Source organism: Alosa alosa, chromosome 10 (assembly GCF_017589495.1).
Source record: "Alosa alosa isolate M-15738 ecotype Scorff River chromosome 10, AALO_Geno_1.1, whole genome shotgun sequence".
NCBI lineage: Eukaryota > Metazoa > Chordata > Actinopteri > Clupeiformes > Clupeidae > Alosa > Alosa alosa.
Window position 1 is genome coordinate 31693142 of NC_063198.1, and position 21755 is coordinate 31714896.

At 48.0% G+C, this 21755-nt stretch overlaps 1 protein-coding gene across 1 annotated transcript in view; it reads right to left on the reverse strand.

Moving 5' to 3' along the window:
• ptprga (protein tyrosine phosphatase receptor type Ga) overlaps nt 1-21755 on the reverse strand; it is a 217869-nt gene that overhangs the window by 93247 nt on the left and 102867 nt on the right. Inside the window, 1 exon segment of the mRNA XM_048254476.1 lies at nt 30-215. Coding sequence (XP_048110433.1) covers nt 30-215 — 186 coding nt within the window.

Here is a 21755-nt window from a genome sequence, read left to right on the forward strand (position 1 = left end):
ACTAAATTCACACACAAAAACACTCTTACCAGTCTTTCCTGTGTTTTTCATTGAGGTCTTGTTCGAGGATTCTGTCTCGAACCCGTCCAGGGTTAGCTCTTGGTATTCCACGGAGATCTTTGTGTCGGTATCGACAATGTTGATTGGCGACTGGTTCTTCTCCTTACATTCCGGATAGGCTGATGTCCAGCCCCCGTCTGGTCCATGAGTCCCTGCTGAGAGGAAATCAATCAATCATCTCTTGACCCGAGCTATCAAACGCATCCCATCTCCCTTTCCCCCTTTTTGTAAATGTCTATGTCCCATTTTGACAGGAGGTCCATCGATACACACACACACACACAAACACACACACACACACACACACACAACAAATAAAAAGGATTTCTGTCGGTTGCCAAACTCTGACAGCTGGAGAATTGATTAATGGCTGGGGTCTAGTATTTTTTTTTGTAATAAATCCGGCTTGTTTTTTTTTTTTTTTTATTCGTTTTGGGTGCATCCGTCCTTGAGGGTTTGTGACGGGAACAATTGCCTCCCAATGCGTCTCTCGGGGGGGTGGAGGGCGTACGAATATGGAGCCGATCGATAAGCACTGTTGGCCCTGCCGCTTTTTACACAGCAGCTTGCGACACAGAACGCCACATTCTGTCATGAATTATATTATTCTCCCACTCGCTTGTACTTCTTTGCCACTGCTGAATGACCTTCATGTTCCCCCCACACACAAACACACACTAACTCATACTCTCACACTCCACACACACACACACACACACACACACACACACAAAACTAACTCATACTCTCACACTCTCCACACACACACACACACAAACACACACTAACTCATACTCACACTCTCACACACACACACACTAACACACACACACACACACACACACACACACACACACACAAACACACACTAACTCATACTCTCACACTCTCCACACACACACACACACACACACACACACACACACTAACTCATACTCTCACACTCTCCACACACACACACACACACACACACACACACAAACACACACTAACTCATACTCTCACACTCACACACACACACACACACACAAACACACACTAACTCATACTCTCACACTCTCCACACACACACACAACCCCCACGCCTTCTGGCCGTGTGACCCAGGCAGACATAGTGTGCACCATGACCAGCTGCATGACAGGGGGGGGTGGTGGAGGGCTGAGACTCATCAGAGGCAGTATAAGGTAGATATGAGCACATGGCCTAGCTGAGACACACACAGCAGAGGCAGTATGAGGTAGATATGAGCACATGGCCTAGACACCTAAAGTGTGACAGAGACACATCAGAGGCAGTATAAGGTAGATATGAGCACATGGTCTAGACACCAAAAGTGTATAGTATAAGTATAAGTATATATACTCTTTTGATCCCGTGAGGGAAATTTGGTCTCTGCATTTATCCCAATTGTGAATTAGTGAAACACACTCAGCACACAGTGAACACATAGTGAGGTGAAGCACACACTAATCCCGGCGCAGAGAGCTGCCTGCTACAACAGCGGTGCTCGGGGAGCAGTGAGGGGTTAGGTGCCTTGCTCAAGGGCACTTCCTGTTCCTACTGGTCGGTGTTCGAACCAGCAACCCTTCGGTTACAAGTCCGAAGTGCTAACCAGTAGGCCATGGCTGCCCACATGGCTGATGTGACAGAGACACATTAGAGGCAGTATAAGGTAGATATGAGCACATGGCCTAGATATATAAGGTAGATATGAGCACATGGCCTAGATATATAAGGTAGATATGAGCACATGGCCTAGATATATAAGGTAGATATGAGCACATGGCCTAGATATATAAGGTAGATATGAGCACATGGCCTAGACACCTAAAGAGTGACAGAGAAGGGACGCAGTGTCATGGCAAGAGATTAAACTTCACGTGGCTTTGGCTGTGAAGCTACTTGCTCCTCGGAGGCAGACTGAAATGTCACGGAGCTCCACGCACTCACTGGCCTCCACACAAAAAAGTGCACAGAGTGCACCAAACAATATCTCTCTCTCTCTCACACACACACACACACACGCACACAGCCCAGATCAATGCAAGGTGAAACAGTGTAAGCCAAAGGGCGTATTTCTACCTCCAAAAATCTGAAATGCCAGACTTGTAAAACACAGTTGTGCCAGTGTGTGTGTGTGCATGTCTGAGTAAGAGTGCATAAAAGACACTTAATGTACCTAAATAGAAGTATCTGATCAGGAAGGACGAGAGCCTTTAGCAGCCTAACAGCTAAACATGGACTTGCTTACTTAAGTAGGTTCTACTGCCAGTAGAAAGCAAGTCAGTGGTGCCAGGCAGAGCTATGCTATCATGCCCCTATATAAGTACAGCACCACATCATCATCATCATCATATCCCTTCTTCCGTTTCATTCACTCTGCTCTTGAGGGTCACGTAGCCCGCCAAAAAGAAAGTGTGTGCGCGTGTGTGTGTGTGTGTGTGTGCGTGTGAGAGGGCATAGGGTGGGGTAATTTGGGGGAGGCGGAGAAGGCAATGGGGCATTAGGGGGCTGGAGCTGCAAATCGCTTCCCTGAATCCTCCACCTGCTCCTGCTAAAGTGCACTCTTAATTGAAAGCAATCTGCAGCTACCGGGCTTTAAAATGAATTTGTCCGCAATTACCCGTGCCCTGCGTGCATCCGGGGGTATTCGGTAATGTCTGCCTCATTGAATTAGGAACCGTCCTCTCCTTTTTGCCCCTGCGGTAGCCTTGGGGGTTATTGATTGGTGAGGACGAGGTTCCATATCCAAGTGCATGAGCTATAGATTTCGCCGGGCGGCAAGAGAGAGAGCAAGAGCGAGAACGAGAGACTCTGCTGGAAGCGGGACGCGAGGCGATCGCTCACTGCTCTAATGCAGCCCGCCGAGTGTTCTGCAGCCGCCGCCGCCACCACTGGGCTACACGCTGCATCTAAACGAGAGAGAGAGCGAGCACGCGCTCCGCATTACGCACAACAAATCATGGAGGAGAACAAAGGCACAAACAACAAAAACAAATAAAGTCAACAAAAACACAACAACAACAACAACAAGCACCCTGATGGATTATAATGCAAACACAAATAGTTCAGCCTGCAAATGGAGCCACCTCAGGGCCAGACTCAAAAAGTGACTCACTGCCAACAATATATACTTCTATACTAAACTATCCTATACTATAGACTACCACTATAGGCTACTATCATTTATTCCACTGCTTGGTGGAATTTCCCATTGTCCTGCGTTCTTTAGAACGTGTATTAACCGTATGTTATTTGCACACCTATGAAGTAGGTGTATGATTAATTCACAGAACTTGTTATGAAGTTTAAATGAATTTTCCCATTGCATCCAAGCTATAAAATATAGACGTTCAGAACATAACAACATTGTAGCATATGACGGAGGTGGATTTTAGCTAGTTGGATGGCAGTAAAAGTAAAATAGCGATGTTTCAAAGCTAAAGTTCATCAGAATCCTGCGATATGCCCGCTTGACAACGGGAGAGATGGAACTAACAACCGGCCTTTGGCCATAGCAACCGTCCATTTAGAACTAATAACGGCAGTTTTTCATGGAAGTTGAGAAATTAGTTGATACAGTATGTGGCGGAAAGTAGTTCTACAAACAAGACCGTTGCAGTAATTAAAATGTTTCCATTAAAACAGGAAATGCACAAATTGCAAGTGGCAACAGTGGAATAAGCGAGATAATGGACTCCACGGTTTCGGTTAACAGAAAGAAATGCACTTATAAGGTGGAAACGCCCCTCCGCTGCGTGTCGGGCTGTTTTACAACCTCGAACGTGCATTTATTTCTGTGAGCTGGACACCGTGTCGTGCATGATCCCTTACTGTACAGGCGGGGAGGGGGCGGGTCAGAGACAAGGCGCATTTCTCATTTCCCTCTGACCTCTCTGTGGGCGTTGGCATGACCTCGCTGTGGTCCTTTTCACACCTGAGAGGCACACACACAGACTGCATGTCCAGGTTATGATGAAGGGAGAAAAGGTGCCATCGCACATTTTTTTTGCTTTTTTCCCCCCTCTCTCTCACTCCTGTCTCTCCCAATACACAACCCCCCCCCCCTCTCTCACTCCTGTCTCTCCCAATACACAACCCCCCCCTCACTATAAAGTTTGGGCATCAGAATTTAAATACTGGCCTGTTATTCAAATGTACTGCATCCATAAGGGTGCGTGGGTAGAAATGATTGGATAAACGCTGCACGAGGACATAAGATAGTTTAATGTCGTGTTGAATTTATGCTCAAGGTGCACACAGCGATGAGAGAGGGGGTGGTGGAGGTGCAATGACAATGACAACAGGAGCAGCAGCGGCAGCAGCAAAAAGCCTTTCACATCAGCATGTTAGTCAGACACACAATGGAGAGAGCCTGGCTGCCGCGCTCTCACTTTCATCTCCCTGACAACCAGGGGCGGCTGATGTGTGTGTCACTCAAACTATCCGACAGGACTGATCACGGCTTCGTGTGAACGTGAGAAGAGAAAAGGCTGGAGGCCCTCAGGTAGGTTTCAAATGCTCGCTCACTCGCGTTGTCGGGTTTTTATTTTTGCAGGCAACTGTCCAACCTTCTGCGGAGGGCCCACTCTTTTTAATCTGATGGAAGTTAACCGTGTAAACACACCACCGTGGTGTTTTCCCGCCGTAAGGACATTTGGCTGCTTCAGTCAATCAGGGGCTTTTTCCCTGACCTTCCTACATGCATGATTTGTCTTGTTGGTGTTGAATTAAAGAACATAAAACAAATAAAATATAGTAATAATTAAAAAGCATTGCAATTTGCAACATAAATAAACCATGATCATGCGAGACTGTCAAAAAAGAGCCCAATTATGGGAACGCTGGCCCAGAGGCAGTGCTGTAATGCACAAAACAAATACACCTTTGGGGAAACGTGCCACTCAGAGAAATAACAAAGGAAGGCTGAAGGGGCTTTTTTCTTTCTTTGGAAGGAGGCAAAGGCATCAAGAGCCGGAGGTGTAGCCTCTTCACTACCTACATACTCTGTCTCTCTCTCTCACACACACACACACACACACACACACACACACACACACACACACAGTGGCTTGTTCCTGGCTCCTCTCACCGGCTCTCACTGGACCCGCCATTCCATCAAGATTCGTGCGTAAGAGCTGAAATCAATGCGGCGAGGAGAGCTGGGCATCTCGGAGAGTGCCGTGGCGGTGAAGCCCAGTAGAGCCACTCAGCGTATTATGTTTAATCTGGACTGGGCACAGACCAGACAAGTATCCCCTTTCAAAGCCCGTAAGCTTCCCTCGCAGGGAGGAAGGGAAAAGCAAGGCTGTTCTCCGCTAACAAGATGGATTTTTACCAAGTACAAATCACGTCACAGTCCTGGTTTCAAGAGAACATATGGCAGTTGTACACTGCTCCAGTGTTCTTTCTGGTTGCACAGAGCTCCCCAATGGTGGAACACTACACACAATATGCATGCTCAGAAGACCCACATTTCCAGTGTTTTTGGAAGACAATATGTCTTGGAGAAAACATCTCCAAGTCCATCACCCACTCATGTAAAGAGAACTACAACGTGTTAGTTGACAGGGAAGAAAACATAACCGAGTGAATAACTTCATCAAAATGGCTGTCCAGAGTTTGCATTCATGCAGTCCTACCCTGGCAGTCTCTTCCCTCATTTAATAAAAGCCTCATACATCAACAACGTTTGGTCCTACAGCATCCCACTTGCCAAGTGAGCAGACCTGCTGATGGAGGCAATAAAGATCAGGAGGAGTGAGGAGTGCAGATCAGGATGAGTGAGGAGTGCAGATCAGGAGGGGTGAGGAGTGCAGATCAGAAGGAGTGAGGAGTGCAGATCAGGAGTGGTGAGGAGTGCAGATCAGGAGTGGTGAGGAGTGCTGATCAGGAGGAGTGAGGAGTGCTGCTGCCTTTATGCAGGTCCCCGCAGAGCTGAGGATGATGTATGGAGAGTGTAGGAAAGAGAGGAAGAGCTGGATGATGTTGAGAGTGTAGGAAAGAGAGGAAGAGCTGGATAATGTGTGGAGACTGTAGGAAAGAGAGGAAGAGCTGGATAATGTTGAGAGTGTAGGAAAGAGAGGAAGAGCTGGATAATGTATGGAGACTGTAGGAAAGAGAGGAAGAGCTGGATAATGTTGAGAGTGTAGGAAAGAGAGGAAGAGCTGGATAATGTATGGAGAGTGTAGGAAAGAGAGGAAGAGCTGGATGATGTTGAGAGTGTAGGAAAGAGAGGAAGAGCTGGATAATGTTGAGAGTGTAGGAAAGAGAGGAAGAGCTGGATAATGTATGGAGAGTGTAGGAAAGAGAGGAAGGGCTGGATGATGTTGAAGATGGATACGTGCTGATAGGAAAAGAGAGGATGAGAGCTGAAGAGCTGATAATGTATGGAGAGTGATAGGGGGGGTGGAGATGGAAGCTGAGTTACGGAATAGGAGGAGTGATGGAGACAGAGGGAGACACAGAGAGTGAGGGTCAAGGAGAAAAGAATAAGATAAAGAGAGAGAAAGAAAGAAAGAGAGAGAGACAGAACATAGAAAGAAAGAGAGACAGAAAATGGAGAGAAAGAAGATTGGGAGAGAGAAAAAAGAGATAAAGAGAAAGAAAGAGATACAGAGAAAAAGAGAAAGAAATAGAGAGAAAGAAATATAAGGGAGAAATAGAGAGAGAAAAGAGAGATATAGAGAGAGATGGAAAGAGAGAAATAGAGAAAGAAAGAGAGATAGAGAGAGGAAGAGCTAGAAACAGGGTGTTTTGTGGAGCTTGCAGGTGCATTAGGGCTCTGAAGCTTGGCTGAAAAGCCCGGGTTAGATATGGGGTGCCGGACAGGATTTATTGTCCCACCACCTCCCTCTTGTTCCCTTTGAGCCGCTGCTGAATGAGGTCCCAGCACTCCATGCCCCCAAAAAAAAAATATATTACCAACCAAAAAAAAAAGCAGTGGTGGTACCACTGGTTAACAATGACATGCAGTCTTCACCATGTTTATTGTCCTTTCAGGAGCAGTCGAGTGTGTGTGTGTGTGTGTGTGTGTGTGTGTGTGTGTTTGTGTGTGTCAAATCCTCACTAACCTCCATCCCAAAAGTGCAAGTGTGAAACAGAGAGAGCCAAAATGCTATATAACAAGAAAACAAGCTGAAGACAACAACAAGGTTAGTGACCGGATGAAGCAGTGGACCAAATGTCCCTGCCCTTACAACCACCCTCAGGGGTCGTCTACTGGTCTGATTGCACCAATAATTCAGTCGAATTACTCAAACAGACCACACTGCATGCTGGAACTGCTCAAATCAGATATCAGAAAATCAGGGATGCTATTTAACTGACTGCTATTTAACAAAGGTACTGTAGGCAGAGCCGGACAGTAACGGAGTACATTTACTTGAGTACAGTAATTGAGTACAGTTTTGAGGGATCTGTACTTTACAGGAATTTTCTATATTACCAACCAAAAGCAGTGGTGGTACCACTGGTTAAGAAAGAGAGGAAGAGCTGGATAATGTTGAGAGTGTAGGAAAGAGGAAGAGCTGGATGATGTTGAGAGTGTAGGAAAGAGGAAGAGCTGGATAATGTATGGAGACTGTAGGAAAGAGGAAGAGCTGGATGATGTTGAGAGTGTAGGAAAGAGGAAGAGCTGGATAATGTATGGAGACTGTAGGAAAGAGGAAGAGCTGGATAATGTTGAGAGTGTAGGAAAGAGGAAGAGCTGGATAATGTTGAGAGTGTAGGAAAAGAGAGAAGAGCTGGATAATGTATGGAGACTGTAGGAAAGAGGAAGAGCTGGATAATGTATGGAGACTGTAGGAAAGAGGAAGAGCTGGATAATGTATGGAGACTGTAGGAAAGAGGAAGAGCTGGATGATGTTGAGAGTGTAGGAAAGAGGAAGAGCTGGATAATGTTGAGAGTGTAGGAAAGAGGAAGAGCTGGATAATGTATGGAGACTGTAGGAAAGAGGAAGAGCTGGATAATGTATGGAGACTGTAGGAAAGAGGAAGAGCTGGATAATGTATGGAGAGTGTAGGAAAGAGGAAGAGCTGGATAATGTATGGAGACTGTAGGAAAGAGAGGAAGAGCTGGATAATGTATGGAGACTGTAGGAAAGAGGAAGAGCTGGATAATGTATGGAGACTGTAGGAAAGAGGAAGAGCTGGATAATGTATGGAGAGTGTAGGAAAGAGGAAGAGCTGGATAATGTATGGAGACTGTAGGAAAGAGAGGAAGAGCTGGATAATGTATGGAGACTGTAGGAAAGAGGAAGAGCTGGATAATGTATGGAGACTGTAGGAAAGAGGAAGAGCTGGATAATGTATGGAGAGTGTAGGAAAGAGGAAGAGCTGGATGATGTTGAGAGTGTAGGAAAGAGAGGAAGAGCTGATAATGTATGGAGACTGTAGGAAAGAGGAAGAGCTGGATAATGTATGGAGACTGTAGGAAAGCGAAAGTATCATTTTTGGGGAGTACTCATGACTTTACTCAAGTACATTTGAGAGGCAAATATTATACTCTTCACTCCACTACATTTCCATCCATAACCATGAGTACCCGTTACTACTTCTAAAAAAAAAGGAAAAAAGATCTCGGAAACCCTCAATTTGTTGTTTCCCTCTCAAACGTGATTGGATTGTGCAGGCCACTGATTGGGACAGCCTATCAGCAATCACCTTCAGCTTTCCGCCAAAGTCAACTCCATGGTTAGATTTAGATAAGAGACGAAACCATGGACCTAAAACAATGGATGAAGACGCAGCAGGTCCATCCCAGGAATGTGCCAACCTGTGGCCCCACCTCGCCAGACTATTTCAATTTTCTGAACAAGTTAATGATAGTTTTAAGCTTCAAGTGTTTCAATTACAAAATAGTATTTTGTATTTGAAATACGTATTTTAAGTACATGTATTAGAAATACTGCCCATCCCTGGCAACATGGTAAAAAGATGAAAATGACTTGATTTTACTTTCAATTCCTTTTACATTCTCCAAGGTATTAACATTAACATTTTTTATAACTCCATGTAGGATGTTACTGTACATAAATGTAAGCACTGTGGCAGTAGTAATGCAATATTTAGAAAATGTACTCTTGATACTCAAGTACTTTTAAAAACAAGTACTTCAGTACTTTTACTTAAGTAGACATCTGACTGTTGCACTTTTACTTGTACTTGAGTAAAATTTAGCAAAGGGTATCTGTACTTTTACTCAAGTAATGAAGCTGTGTACTCTGTCCGCCTCTGACTGTAGGCCCTAACATCCTTTTCAAGACAAGACAAGAGTTTTGATACACCTGCATTTGGAATTCCGTCCACAAACTGGCCTTTTTGCACAGTCGACAGACAGCCAGTGCTGACTAATGACCTTGAAATACCACATTATCGAATTCATACATCAGTTTCCAACAGACAACACTCCTTCAGGGGGTGGGGATATGCCCCTGAAAATCGGCTAAAAGTAATTTCCCACCGCTGCATAAGCGCGTCCCCCCTCAGCCCCCACCCCCCCCCGTCTACTTCCGCGTCTGGAGGAGCGACTCTTTTCACCTTGCTGTAATGACCGCTCTCTAGCCGCCCCATTCAGGGAAATGTGTTTGAGGAGGGTAAAAATAGAGGCCTGACGGCATGTCACTCAGCGTTAATTAGAAACGTCGGCTTTGTCTCCAGAGAGAGGGAGGGAGGGAGGGAGGGAGAGAGGGAGGGATGGATCGGGGGACGACGGGGACAGGGCTGTGGGGCCAGCGGCTCAGGGACCCCGTGGCTGCCCCTTCCTGTCCCCCCCCCACCACCACCCCTTCCCCCTCCCTCTGACATCTCTCCTCAGTGTCTTCACATGCTGTCACAGAACATTCTACAGACGTCCCCAGAGCCCACACACACCCATGGCTCCTGATCGCACACACACACCCACACACACACACCTCACCCATATCACACCATGCCATACCAGTGACACTAGTTCAGTCATCCCAAAGTCTGCCTCTCTCTCCACTTTCCACCCCCCGCTCCCTCACTTGCTCCAGTTGAGCCACAACCAACGGGGCTACCCACACACACACACACACACACACCGTTGCAGTCACACGCAGAGTTCGCACCTCACCGTGCCCTCGCCCTGACACTCACGCCCCAATACCCTCTGTGTCACAGCCACCCCCTGATCACCACACAGAAGGCCACACACACACACACACACACACACACACACACACACACAAACACACAGACCCACAAAAAGACCCTTCTCACACACACAGGCTCACACATACAGACATGTGCATGCCCACTCAAACCACCTGCTATTCTTCTGCCTTTTAGAGAAAAAAAATTGAGAGAAAAAAATAGTCCAGCTGGCATGTATGTTTATGTTAAAACACACACACACACACAGATGAAAACACTACCACATGCAAAACCTGATCATGCATGCATGGTGGGCATGATCCCCCACAGCACTTGCACTAGTCATTGGCAGCCCTCTGTCGTCCATACAATAAACGCATTTTAAGGGCGGGCCCCTCACAGCACACAACACAGAGGCAACAAATGAGACAAAGCTCGACTGTAATTTGATATGTCATTATCAGGCAGCATACTAATTTTACCTGCAGCTAGGCAGCATAATAATCCAAGCTGACCATTAGCCTAACACGATTTCTAATTAGCATAGCTATCAGTATTTCCAATTCCATTTTTACAAAATCCACGGATAGATCCTACCCCAGCTTGCCTGAATGCTCAGTCTGCCTGAAAAAGCCCTAACTGATTGTGCTGGATTTGCACTCAGCTGTAAGTGTCTATTTTACCAAGTAAAAGTCAAGAAATTCCACAAGCTAAAAGTGCGGAAGTAAAATGAACTGAAGAACTCCATTTGCAGCTTAGCTAAATATGAGCCCACTGTTTATTGTGCATTATTCAGATGATGAAACATTATCTCCAGCACAAAATATTGTTTTTCTGCTTTGAGAGAGAAGATACAATTTATCTGTTAACGTGGTTTGTCATTATTTTAGAAGCAGGCAATATATTTTATAATTCCCAAAAACATTTTCCAGCATAAAAACACAATGAAAAAAGCCAAGTCTTCAGAATAATTTCAGGGAGAGATCTGATGTCCAAAGAGTGGAATTAGGAAAAAATAAACATCTTTTATTCCCCAGTGCTAAAATAACTCCATAGCAAACACTATGCATCTGTCATTCTCACACGTGACTTAAAAAAAAAGAAAAAACACAGTATGTTTAGATGAGCTGACAGCAAAGTATTGAAATAGGAGTGAGGTATGAGGGGACTGCGGATTGACCCATCGCCTGGCTTCGACTCGACTCGATTCTGTGAGCACTGCACAAACCTCCTAAAGGTCACACGACCGACTTCGGTGAGCTTGGACACCGAGAGAGTGCCAAAGGGCACCTGCGATCTGCATTCAACTGGTTTGTTTGGTTGCCAAGCTCTAGTGTCACAGAGGCGCCACGGCAACTCTCTATTTACTGTGTTTGCAGACAAAAACTAAGCCGGGTTTCACCGTCGCAGCACATCCGAGGATGACGTCGCTCACAGTCCTCCAGGCCTCGGTCGACCTTACATGCGACTGTGCCGAGTTCTGCCTCCCTTTGCTTCTCCTTTTGTGGAATTATAGCATTGTCCTAGCTTCTCCCTTCCTTTTGATAAATAAAAAATAATGAAAGCCCCCAGAGCAAAAAAGAGAGAGAAATCTAATTCTAGCAATACTTCAAAGGAGTTTAACTGCATTAGAAAAGGGAAGGGTGTGTGTATGTGTGTGTGTGTGTGAGGGATGGGGGTGGGAGGGTGTGGGAGGGCTGGAGGAAACATCAGCAGAATCAAAAAAAGAAGAACAGGAAGAAGAAGAGAATAAGGAAAGAACAGCAATAAATATCTAGCAAACGGATGCCTTCGGCGAGACCTCATTTATTGAACAACAGATAAAGGGGGACACGTTCCATTCGGAGGGACAAGCACTTCCTTCCTTTCCCAGGTCTCCAGAGGAAACAGGAAGCGCTTTATTCTCCAGAAAAATGACATTATGGATTTCTTCCGTCCCATAAGAGACTTTTAAAATGCATCAGATGGCTGCTACCCCACCCCACCCCATCCCATCCCATCGCATTAAGTGCGTGGGCATCACATCCTCACACTCGTGCGTTTAAGAGGAGGTGGCAGGGGTCAGTGTACAGAAAGTCGCTCAGGGACCGTAGACGAGGTGCCCATCCGATAGGCTCCTAATGGTGTGTCCAGCTTTTAACAGGGAGTGGAGGTGGGGGAGAGGGACAGAAATAAAGGGTGACATAATAAACATGTGGACATCTGGAGGCATTGGGCAGGACAGGATGACCACCAGCAGCATCGTCATCATCATCATGATTCGACGGCTTCTTTCCACCACCCCAGATGGATGGGTAGCCTTCAGAAGAGCAGTTAAAGGGGGTCAAAATGAGAGGAAGTTGGGAGATAGCATTTAAAACGTCTCCACTTCCTCAGGGTCCGTCCAGCTAATCAGATGCATTTCTGTCCGTCGGCCACGGCAGAAAAAACAGGAAAAAAGAGAGAGATAATCATCATCATCATCATCCTCCTCCTCCTCCTCCTCCCTCTTTGGAAACCTTACGGTTGGAGAGACGGAGAAAAAGCAATTACCCCAATGATTAAGACGCTCTAAAAATACTTCCACCACACACACACACTTCTTGGTCCACTTTTGTGTGTGAGGTTCTAGATACGAGTTTGGACCCAATGCAGCCAGTGGCTATGTCTGATCCCTTGTTAATTCTCCATCCAGCAGTGGATTACATTCCATTTGCTGGGGATGGGAGATCGTTTTAGCCATTAAGAAAAAAAGAGTGAGAGAAATGAGAGAGAAAGAAGAGGAGTGCGGCTATAATCAGATAATGAGGGCTACTCGGCGGTCGATTAATACCCCTCGCAGTCATCCGTCTCTCAACTCAGCACATCTACTCGTCTGGCCTTTCACTCAGTCGCTCAGCACTCAGTCTCGAGGCACGGAGTGGAGTCTTCCTCGAGGCGCAGAGTGGAGTCCTCCTCGGCGTGCGCGGATCCCAATCACACTTGGCGGCACGGCAGGAAGTGCACTCTGTGTCTCTTTTGGTCTTCGTGTTGTTGTATGAACGCAGCGATGCTACAGCCCTGCTACAGCCCTGCTACAGCCTTGCTAATAGCTCTCCTAATGCAGAGCCCCACATGATTTAAATTCCTTCAGCTGATTCTGTGCTTTATACCACTGGCTACGGTTTGCTATTCACTCTCCTGTTACTGTCAGAGAGGACGGAGAAGAAGACACACACACACACACACACACACACACACAGACACACACACACACACACACACACACACAAAAACACACACACAGACAAAAGAACCAGTGATAATGCTGATAAGCTTGGTCGGACGGAGTATGAGAGAGACATCACCTTGCAGTGGGTTTGCCTCTCCGGGGAGCACCTAACCTGTAATTAACAGGGTGCAGCGAATGCGCTGGAAGGGGAATATGAAATTAGCATGCTGACCCATAATGCCGCACCTAAACGCCACTGGGTGGGCAGCCAAAACAGAAAAAGGTGTCGGATATGAAACACAAATCTCCACTTTGCCATGCGATATTACAGTTAATCACTCTCCTGTCAAGTCTGCATCTCTCTCTCCACCAGCCTCATATCTCTCCATTTCCTGCTCGTCCCTCCCTTTCCTCGCTCTCCCTCTTTCACCTCCCACCCTCTCCCTCACTCCCACCCGCTCGTCATGCTTGCATGCTCGTCTCCCATGGTAACAGCACGTCCTCTGGCAACCCCGGACCCCTCTGGTTCTCTCTCCCCCCCTTGACTCCCCCGCACACACACACACACCTCTCTCTCTCGCCCCCACCCAAACTCCCCCGCACACACACACATCTCCCTCTCCCCCCAACTCCCCCGCACACACACACCTCCCACCACCAACGCTGCCCTGCAATTTGCCAATAATTCCGGCGTAGCTTGTGAAAGCCCCACAGGCCCCGGCAGGCCTCTCCGTATCCCTGGCCAGAGGAGAGTCTGACGCACAGGGCCACTCACTCCGTCCCCTCGGACATAAACACACATTGGCCACAATGGCCCACTGGATGGGAATGCTTAATCGCACGCCTGCTACACCCGCCCAGCCCGACCGCAAAAAACACATTTCCATGACAAAAAGCCCAAACACACACATACATACACACACACACACACACACACACACACACACACACACAAATATACTCTCTCAAACACACGGCGCTCCGCCAACAACCCATATAAGCACATACAATACTTGAACACATACAGGCACACACAGACAAGAGTTATTATATATATAAAATATTATTTGGCCTGGGTAATAAACTGATTTCTTTTACAGGAGATTTCAGAGTTTGGGGCAACTGAACTGAATTGTGTGGTGTCCATAAACACACACATACTTATTACATACACACACACAGACACACATACACACACACAGACACACACTGCCCTCATGACCACCTGATCTCCCTCCACAAGCTAGGGTAAGGAACACTGACCATCATGGTGCGGGGAGGTTATTGTTGGTGTGTGTGTGTGTGTGTGTGTGTGTGTGTGTGTGTGTGTGTGTGTGTGTGTGTGTGTGTGACCTCCCATAGGGTGAAATCTCATGAGAGTTCCTCTGACACTTTCCGTCGGTCTCTCCCTTACTGAGCGAGACTTCATCCAGTGGCTATCACCATGCTGCGAAACAGAGGACTTGTCTGAACAGCTGCTGTCTCTGTGTCCTTCTTTTCTCCCTGCAGACAAGGACTTTTGTCTCTTGATTAGTGGCAGTCTATTATGATTCTGTGTGGTGTCTTTGCCCAGCCCCTGTATGCGCTTAAGCATCCTCCTCCACCCCAACCACACCCTCCTCCATCCCCAGCCGCCTCCTCCTCCTCCTCCATGCTTCCCGCCTCCCGGCTCCATTAGCGGGCAGATCGGCCTGACGGTTCGGCCTTTTCTCCGCCTGCCGGCCGCCTCAGGCTTCAAGGTTGCGCTCTCCTCTGCCGCCTTTCTCCCGCACGGCAGCCCAAGCCGCTGCGCAGCGTAGCGAGCCTTTAATTAGCCCCCGTCCTCAGGATCTCCCGCCCGAGACACGGCACACTGACCCCAGCAGGTGCGCGCTGAGTCACCGTGCTAATTATAGCTCGCTCGCTCCCCGAAAGACGGACGGGGGGAAACAAGACAAAAAAAACAAAACAAAAAACAAAGCAAGTTCACCAGAGACAAGGAAGTAGAATAGCTCCTCCGTTTTGTCATTTCCCCTCTTTTCCAGTGCTGCTCTTCCTGTTCTGGCTCTACTTTGCCATCGGGGGGTTCCATTAAATCAGCAGCAGAGGAAGAGCGAGCTTCTGCCTTTCTACCCCCCCTCTCTGTTCTGGGGTGAAGGGAAGGGATTTGAGATCGAGCGTGAAATGCTTTTTAGGAAGGACTTGTTCCACAGGCTGAGTGAGTGGATCAGCTGTGTGCCACACTACACGGCCGTATTAATGGGGTCGACACCGTGAACAAGGCCAAACCCAAACTGACCTGTCACAACCAGAAGCCTAGTAAGTAAAATAAAAAACAAACACACATGTTTGCAGCCATCGTGCAACAGACCCCTAACCAGCCCCCCTGTTACCTGACCACAGACCCCTAACCAGCCCCCCTGTTACCTGACCACAGACCCCTAACCAGCCCTGTTACCTGACCACAGACCCCTAACCAGCCCCCCTGTTACCTGACCACAGACCCCTAACCAGCCCTGTTACCTGACCACAGACCCCTAACCAGCCCCCCTGTTACCTGACCACAGACCCCTAATCAGCCCTGTTACCTGACCACAGATGATAAAGAGGCTACAAGAAAATCATTTCAGCACCATGGACAGCGACCTTCTGTCACCTGACCCGTGTGAGACAGAGGCAACAAACATGGCAGCCACACACACTTGTACTGCCCAACCACCCCCCAGAGCTTAATGACAAAGGCCAAGAGGAGACAAGCATGGCAGTCTGACACACTGAGAAGTCGAAACGCTACAAGCTAGCTGCTCCTACACGCGTTGTGCGCCTTGTCGTCCTCCCAGTCTGGGATCGGTCTACACTGTTGGACAGCTGCCCTTCCCTATGGTGAAAGGACTCCAGTAACCTCACGTAGCCAAAACGCACAGTCTGCCAGCCCTCCCATAAGGCGTGGTGGTTTATTACGGCACGATTTCTCACTCTTGCCTTGGAACTCTCTCAACACGGACAGGAACGACCCAAGGCAACAGAGTAAAGTCTCACACCACAATATCAATATGACATTTTAATTAATCCACCAATAACCCACCACTATATCATACCGATGATGCCCTACAGGACATAATGAAACACACCCATTTTGACGTCTAAGGAAGAGAACTACACCTGCAGGCCTGGGGCATCCATCCGTTTAGTACATCTGAAACCCCTCTCCCTTGTCCATTAACATGCGTAAACCCTGAGTGGACCGTGCTCCTTCCTGCAGTGCAGACAGCCAGTAATACAGTAACGCACAGAGCCAGTCAGATGGTGTTTAATGACACTATGGCCTGGGCCAAGCAGACCCTTGGGGTGTCTAAATGTACACTTATAAAACATAAAACAGCTCCTCCTCACTGATATCCAGAACCGTCACTCAGGCAGAGGGCCATGTCTAATGCCGTCCCAGATGGAGGGGTATTAAGGGGAGAGTGAGAAATTACTCCATGGGCTGGGGTAATAGGATCACGTCTTCCTGTGAGTTCAGGTGCCTGAGAGTTATATAACATTTTCATAGTATGTAGTTCAAGTAACTAATTCAAGTAAAGTTCAAGTAAATAATTCAACCATGTGCATTCTCTAATGTTATCTGACAGTCTAAGCATCTGCACACTGAGCTGTACGTGTAATGTGTTTCCGTGTGCTGCACTTTGCTCCATTCAGATGTCAGCATGCTGACACAATGTTGTCGAGCTAAATGTAAGAAAGAGATGCCCTCGAAAGATAAGAGAGCGAAATGCGTATACACAAGTGAAGAAGCAGGAAACAGAACAGCTATAACAGGAGCACTGTAGCACGAGGCTTAGAAGGGCATTGTAGGTCCTGCAAAATTGATGAGGAAATCCAGGCGGATTTGGAGCAGGTGTGGGAGACACACCACTGACAGACTAGCAATCTCCTGACTGGGCAGGCGAGACGTGACAGGGGATTTCAACCCATCCAGGGGGGGGGGGAAAGCCTTATCAAAACCCCCCCACTCTCCCAGTGACAGAGACGGAAACGAATACCAACAACAACAAAAAAAATGGCTAAATGCAAATGCGCACTCCCTGACCTTTCACCTTTCCGCAGTGCGCACTCTTTAAATCAAAACGAAGCGCCGACAACATTACAATCATCAAATAATGGATTGCACCTATCACTAGCTCCATGCACGATCCATTAAAATTCAATTTGACCAACACTTATTTCTCCAAACAAGTAAAAGTGCCAGTCATCATTTTCATAGGAGCGGTTCCGTACTCCTGAGTCCCCAAGATTGATGAGTGAAGATATTAACACTTCATTTCCAGTCCCACTACAGATACCAAGACCATAATGAGATAAATGTACTGGAGAGAGAGAGAGAGAGAGAGGGATAGAGAGAGAGAGAGGGAGGGAGAGAGAGAGGGAGGGGGTGAAAGGAGGGGACTGATAGAGAGAGAACTTTAAGTGGAGAAAATGAAAGGCACAGAAGGAGAGGGAGCAGGAACATGCAATGAGACAGAGATGTATGACGCGGGACAGACTCGGAGAGATTAACACTCAGAGGGAGTCAGTGAGAGGGAGAGGGAGATGAGCACAGAACAAAGGGGGGGGGAGGGAGGATGAGATGAAAGAGATGAGATTTAAAAAGGGCTGGACAGAGAGGAGACGCGGGTGTGTGTGTGTGTGTGTGTGTGTGTGTGTGTGTGTGTGTGTGTGTGTGTGTGTGTGTGTGAAAGGGAGAGGAGAAAATGACAGAAAGAAAGGGCAAAAAAGAGATGGTTGTGTGCTCTGCTCTGCTCTGCTCTGCGCTCGTGGGGAGGTGCAGCGAGTGATCCCGGGCCCCAGGGGCATCTGTCAGGAGGATACCAACACCTCCACCACCACCACCTCCACCAAAACCACCTCCTCCACCCAGCAGTAGCAGTAGCAGTGGCAGCACCAGCACCAGCAGCAGCAGCAGCGTCATCCATTAGGCCCTGATCACGTTGAAGTTGCACCCCATTTGTCAGCGGCCACATTTTGTACTTCTCCTCCTGGCCCCCCTGCCACCGCTCCACATTCGCACTGTTCTCAGGGTGGCCTTCCTCTCTGCCGGCGCCCGTGCCGCCACGCCCGCGCCCGCGCCCGCGCCATGCGCCATGCGCCCGCCATGCGCCTGGCGTGTAAGCAAAGCTCTGATGAATGCACTCCCCGAGTCCGCCATTGAGTTCTCTTCACGCTCCGACCCACCGTGTGATTTGCTAAGTACAGGTGCAGAGAGAGGGCCCTGCACCTCACCGACAACAGCTGGGCAGAGCGCAGAGGACAGCCGCAATGGCCAGACGTCTACACACACACACACACACACACACACACACACGCACACACACACACACACACGCGCACACACGCACGCACACACACGCACACACACACACACATGCAATTCTCCTCTCTCTCGAGTGGCTGCCTTTGGGTCTATAACCTCTCCGGCAGTTGAATGTCTCTCCAGAATTTGATGTGATTTGCTAGCGTTTGATTGCTTAGCAAAGAAATTCATCTGCTGAGCCTGCGGAGGTATCCAAACAAAAGGCTTTTGGTGCTTTGGTCTTTTATAACACAGCCTTGGGTTGCAGGCTTTTATACAGAATTCTAAGACAAGCCACGCAAAGAAAGTTCGAATAAATTATCTAAATAGAAAGAAGTCCTTCAAAAAGCTCCTGGCTACGGTTCCCTCTGTTAACCAGTGCACTCATTTTGCTGCGTAAGGACAAGGGGCTCTCTGCTAAGGTGAGCGCTGCCAACACCTCCGAAGACTCAGCATTTCTGGCGCGATGCTCGTAACAGACACTAAAACAATGCATTCATTCCCTCCGCCTGCTGCTTGGATGGAGGGGCGGGGGAGCTGTGATTGCCATAGGGCTTGGCCTGCCGTAGTGTGGAGTAGTGTAGAACAGCGTAGCGTAGCGCACCACCGCCAACGCAGAGCGACAGAAGGCAGGCACAGCAGGGGGCTAAAGGAAAAGGTGGGGCGCTCCAAACGCTCCCTCCTCTCTTCCTTGTGTGCTCCCCTGGGGTTACTCCTCCACCCGCATGGCAGTTTGCTAACATGACTCACACATGGGCTTTTTAACCACAACCTCCATTCACCGCCACCCTCCAACCAACTACCTCTCTCCATCCACCTCTCCAATCCCCCCCCCAACCCCCCAGAAACTAGAAATATGCAAATCAAACCCAATGGGAGGCGTTTGATCCGTCCGTCCGATTCCTGGATGCATCGGGAGAGCGTGTGGCCTGTTTGAGTGAGACGAAGCAGCGTAGTGGAAGATGAAGACTTCAATCACTAACGGCATCATGATAGATCCACGCCTGCCAAATTATTCATCAAACCCACGACTCCAAAACCACTTCATTACATCATTCCAATAGCGTTCTTTCCCGCCTTCATGTTCGGAGTTCTCAGTGCTACATTGAGCAGTGGCATATCCGTAACGATGTCACACCAGGGAGGCCGACGCCATCACTGTGTGTTGTAATTAAGGCAACTTAACTCAAGGCAGGTTGTGTTTACGCTCACTCTCCAACCTCCAATCTAAGCTGATTGGCAAACAGTCTTGTGCTTAAACACGGCGCCCTTGTTGCTAATGTACAGTGGCATCTGTTTTGAAGACACCAAGCATAAGCCCTTTATATAGCCACCTGCAAAGAGCCAAGTGAAAAGCCGAGGTCTCGCAAGAAGCCATCATAATAAATGTGCACTGCAGAACAGAAAAGTCTTTTTTAACCACTATACACCTCACCGGAGTCTCCTTCAATTGATTGAGTCATGCTAGAGGGAACCGAGAAAAACAAGAGGAGAGAGGGGAGAGGATGAAGGAGAAATGTACAAGACATACAGAAATGAGAGCCAGAGAGAAGATGAGAGAGGGAGAGAGAGAGAGAATGTGAGAGAGGGAGAGAGAGAGAATGTGAGAGTGAGAGAGAATATGAGAGAGGGAGAGAGAGAGAGAGAGAGAGAGAATGTGAGAGAGGGAGAGAGAGAGAATGAGAGCTGGAGGGGTGAGCAAGCAAGCGAGAGAGAGGGAAGAAATAGAAGGGAGGAAGGGAGGAAGGGAGAGAGAGAGAGAGAGAGAGAGAGAGAGACAACGGCTGAGGGATTTGAACTGCAAATTAAGCTTGACTGTCAGGTAAAAAGCGCCTTGGGCCTTTGTGATGTCAGTCAATCCGGCAGAGAGATCTGACACACAATAGCACCCGGGCGGCCGTCAAGTGGACAAGACGCCACGCTGCTCGGACCCCAAATGCCACATTCATAATCTGCTTGCCAATTCCCATCAAATTTACTACCCTCCGCCTGACAGTTCCCTCACAGGCCAGCTCTGACAAGACACTTTTTTCCCCTCGTCCCTGTTTCTGGCGAGCTGAGGCCTATAAATTATAAAGTTCTTGTCACTTCCCAGGTTCTTCCCTCCCCCTCCACCCGGAAGAAATTGGAAGGAAAGTGAACTCTGGAACCCTCTGCCTTTCTGTTCCTCTCGCCCTGCTCACTTTGAAGTTGCTTTACCTTGAAGGGCATATTTAAAGATTAGTTAAGGACACCATACATTGCTAAGAGATCTGCGGGATCTCTGGAGAGAGAGAGAGAGAGAGAGAGAGAGAGAGAGAGAGAGAGAGAGAGGAAGGGAGGGGGAGAGAGAGAGAGAAAAAGAAAGATTAATTTCTTCTTTCCACTCCCTTGAACACCATTGCTTCTGAAATGCAAATAACCTACAGTAGCTCTGTCCATGGCAGTAGAAGCAAACCAAGCATTTACTGAATAATATTACATGCGTGTGTGTCTCTCTCTCTCTCTCTCTCTGTGTGTGTGTGTGTGTGTGTGTGTGTGTGTGCGCGCATCATTTCATGTATTTGTGCCTCACACAAAGCTATCTTCAAAGAGCTTTCAGCCCATTAACCCCCATGAATGAAAGAAAACGACAGAGAGACTATCTGCTTTGGGAAAAAAAAAACTGCCTGAGCTGCTGCACACTTCCTCACTGTTCCACCTCAGGAGGACAGACAGACAGACACAGACAGACAGACAGACAGACGGTCGTATTGACTGACGGACAGACACAGCAACGTGACTTGCACTCCCTGCTCCTGACGAGCCGGAGCGGACAGCCCAAAAGTGGCCAGGAAGGTGAACCAGGGCGCGGGCTTGTCAGCCTCCTGACAGCCGGAGGATTCGCACGGTCACCTACGGCGGCTAAATGGAGTCTTTTATGTACCAGCCAGGCGACCCAACACTGCAAAAAAAAGCCCATTTAAAGAGCTAGGTCAGAGAGAAAGATAAAGAGCAAGAGAGGGAGAGAGAGAGAGAGAGAGGGAGGGAGAGAGAGAGAGAGAGAGAAAGAGAGAGAGAGAGAGAGAAAGAGAGCGAAA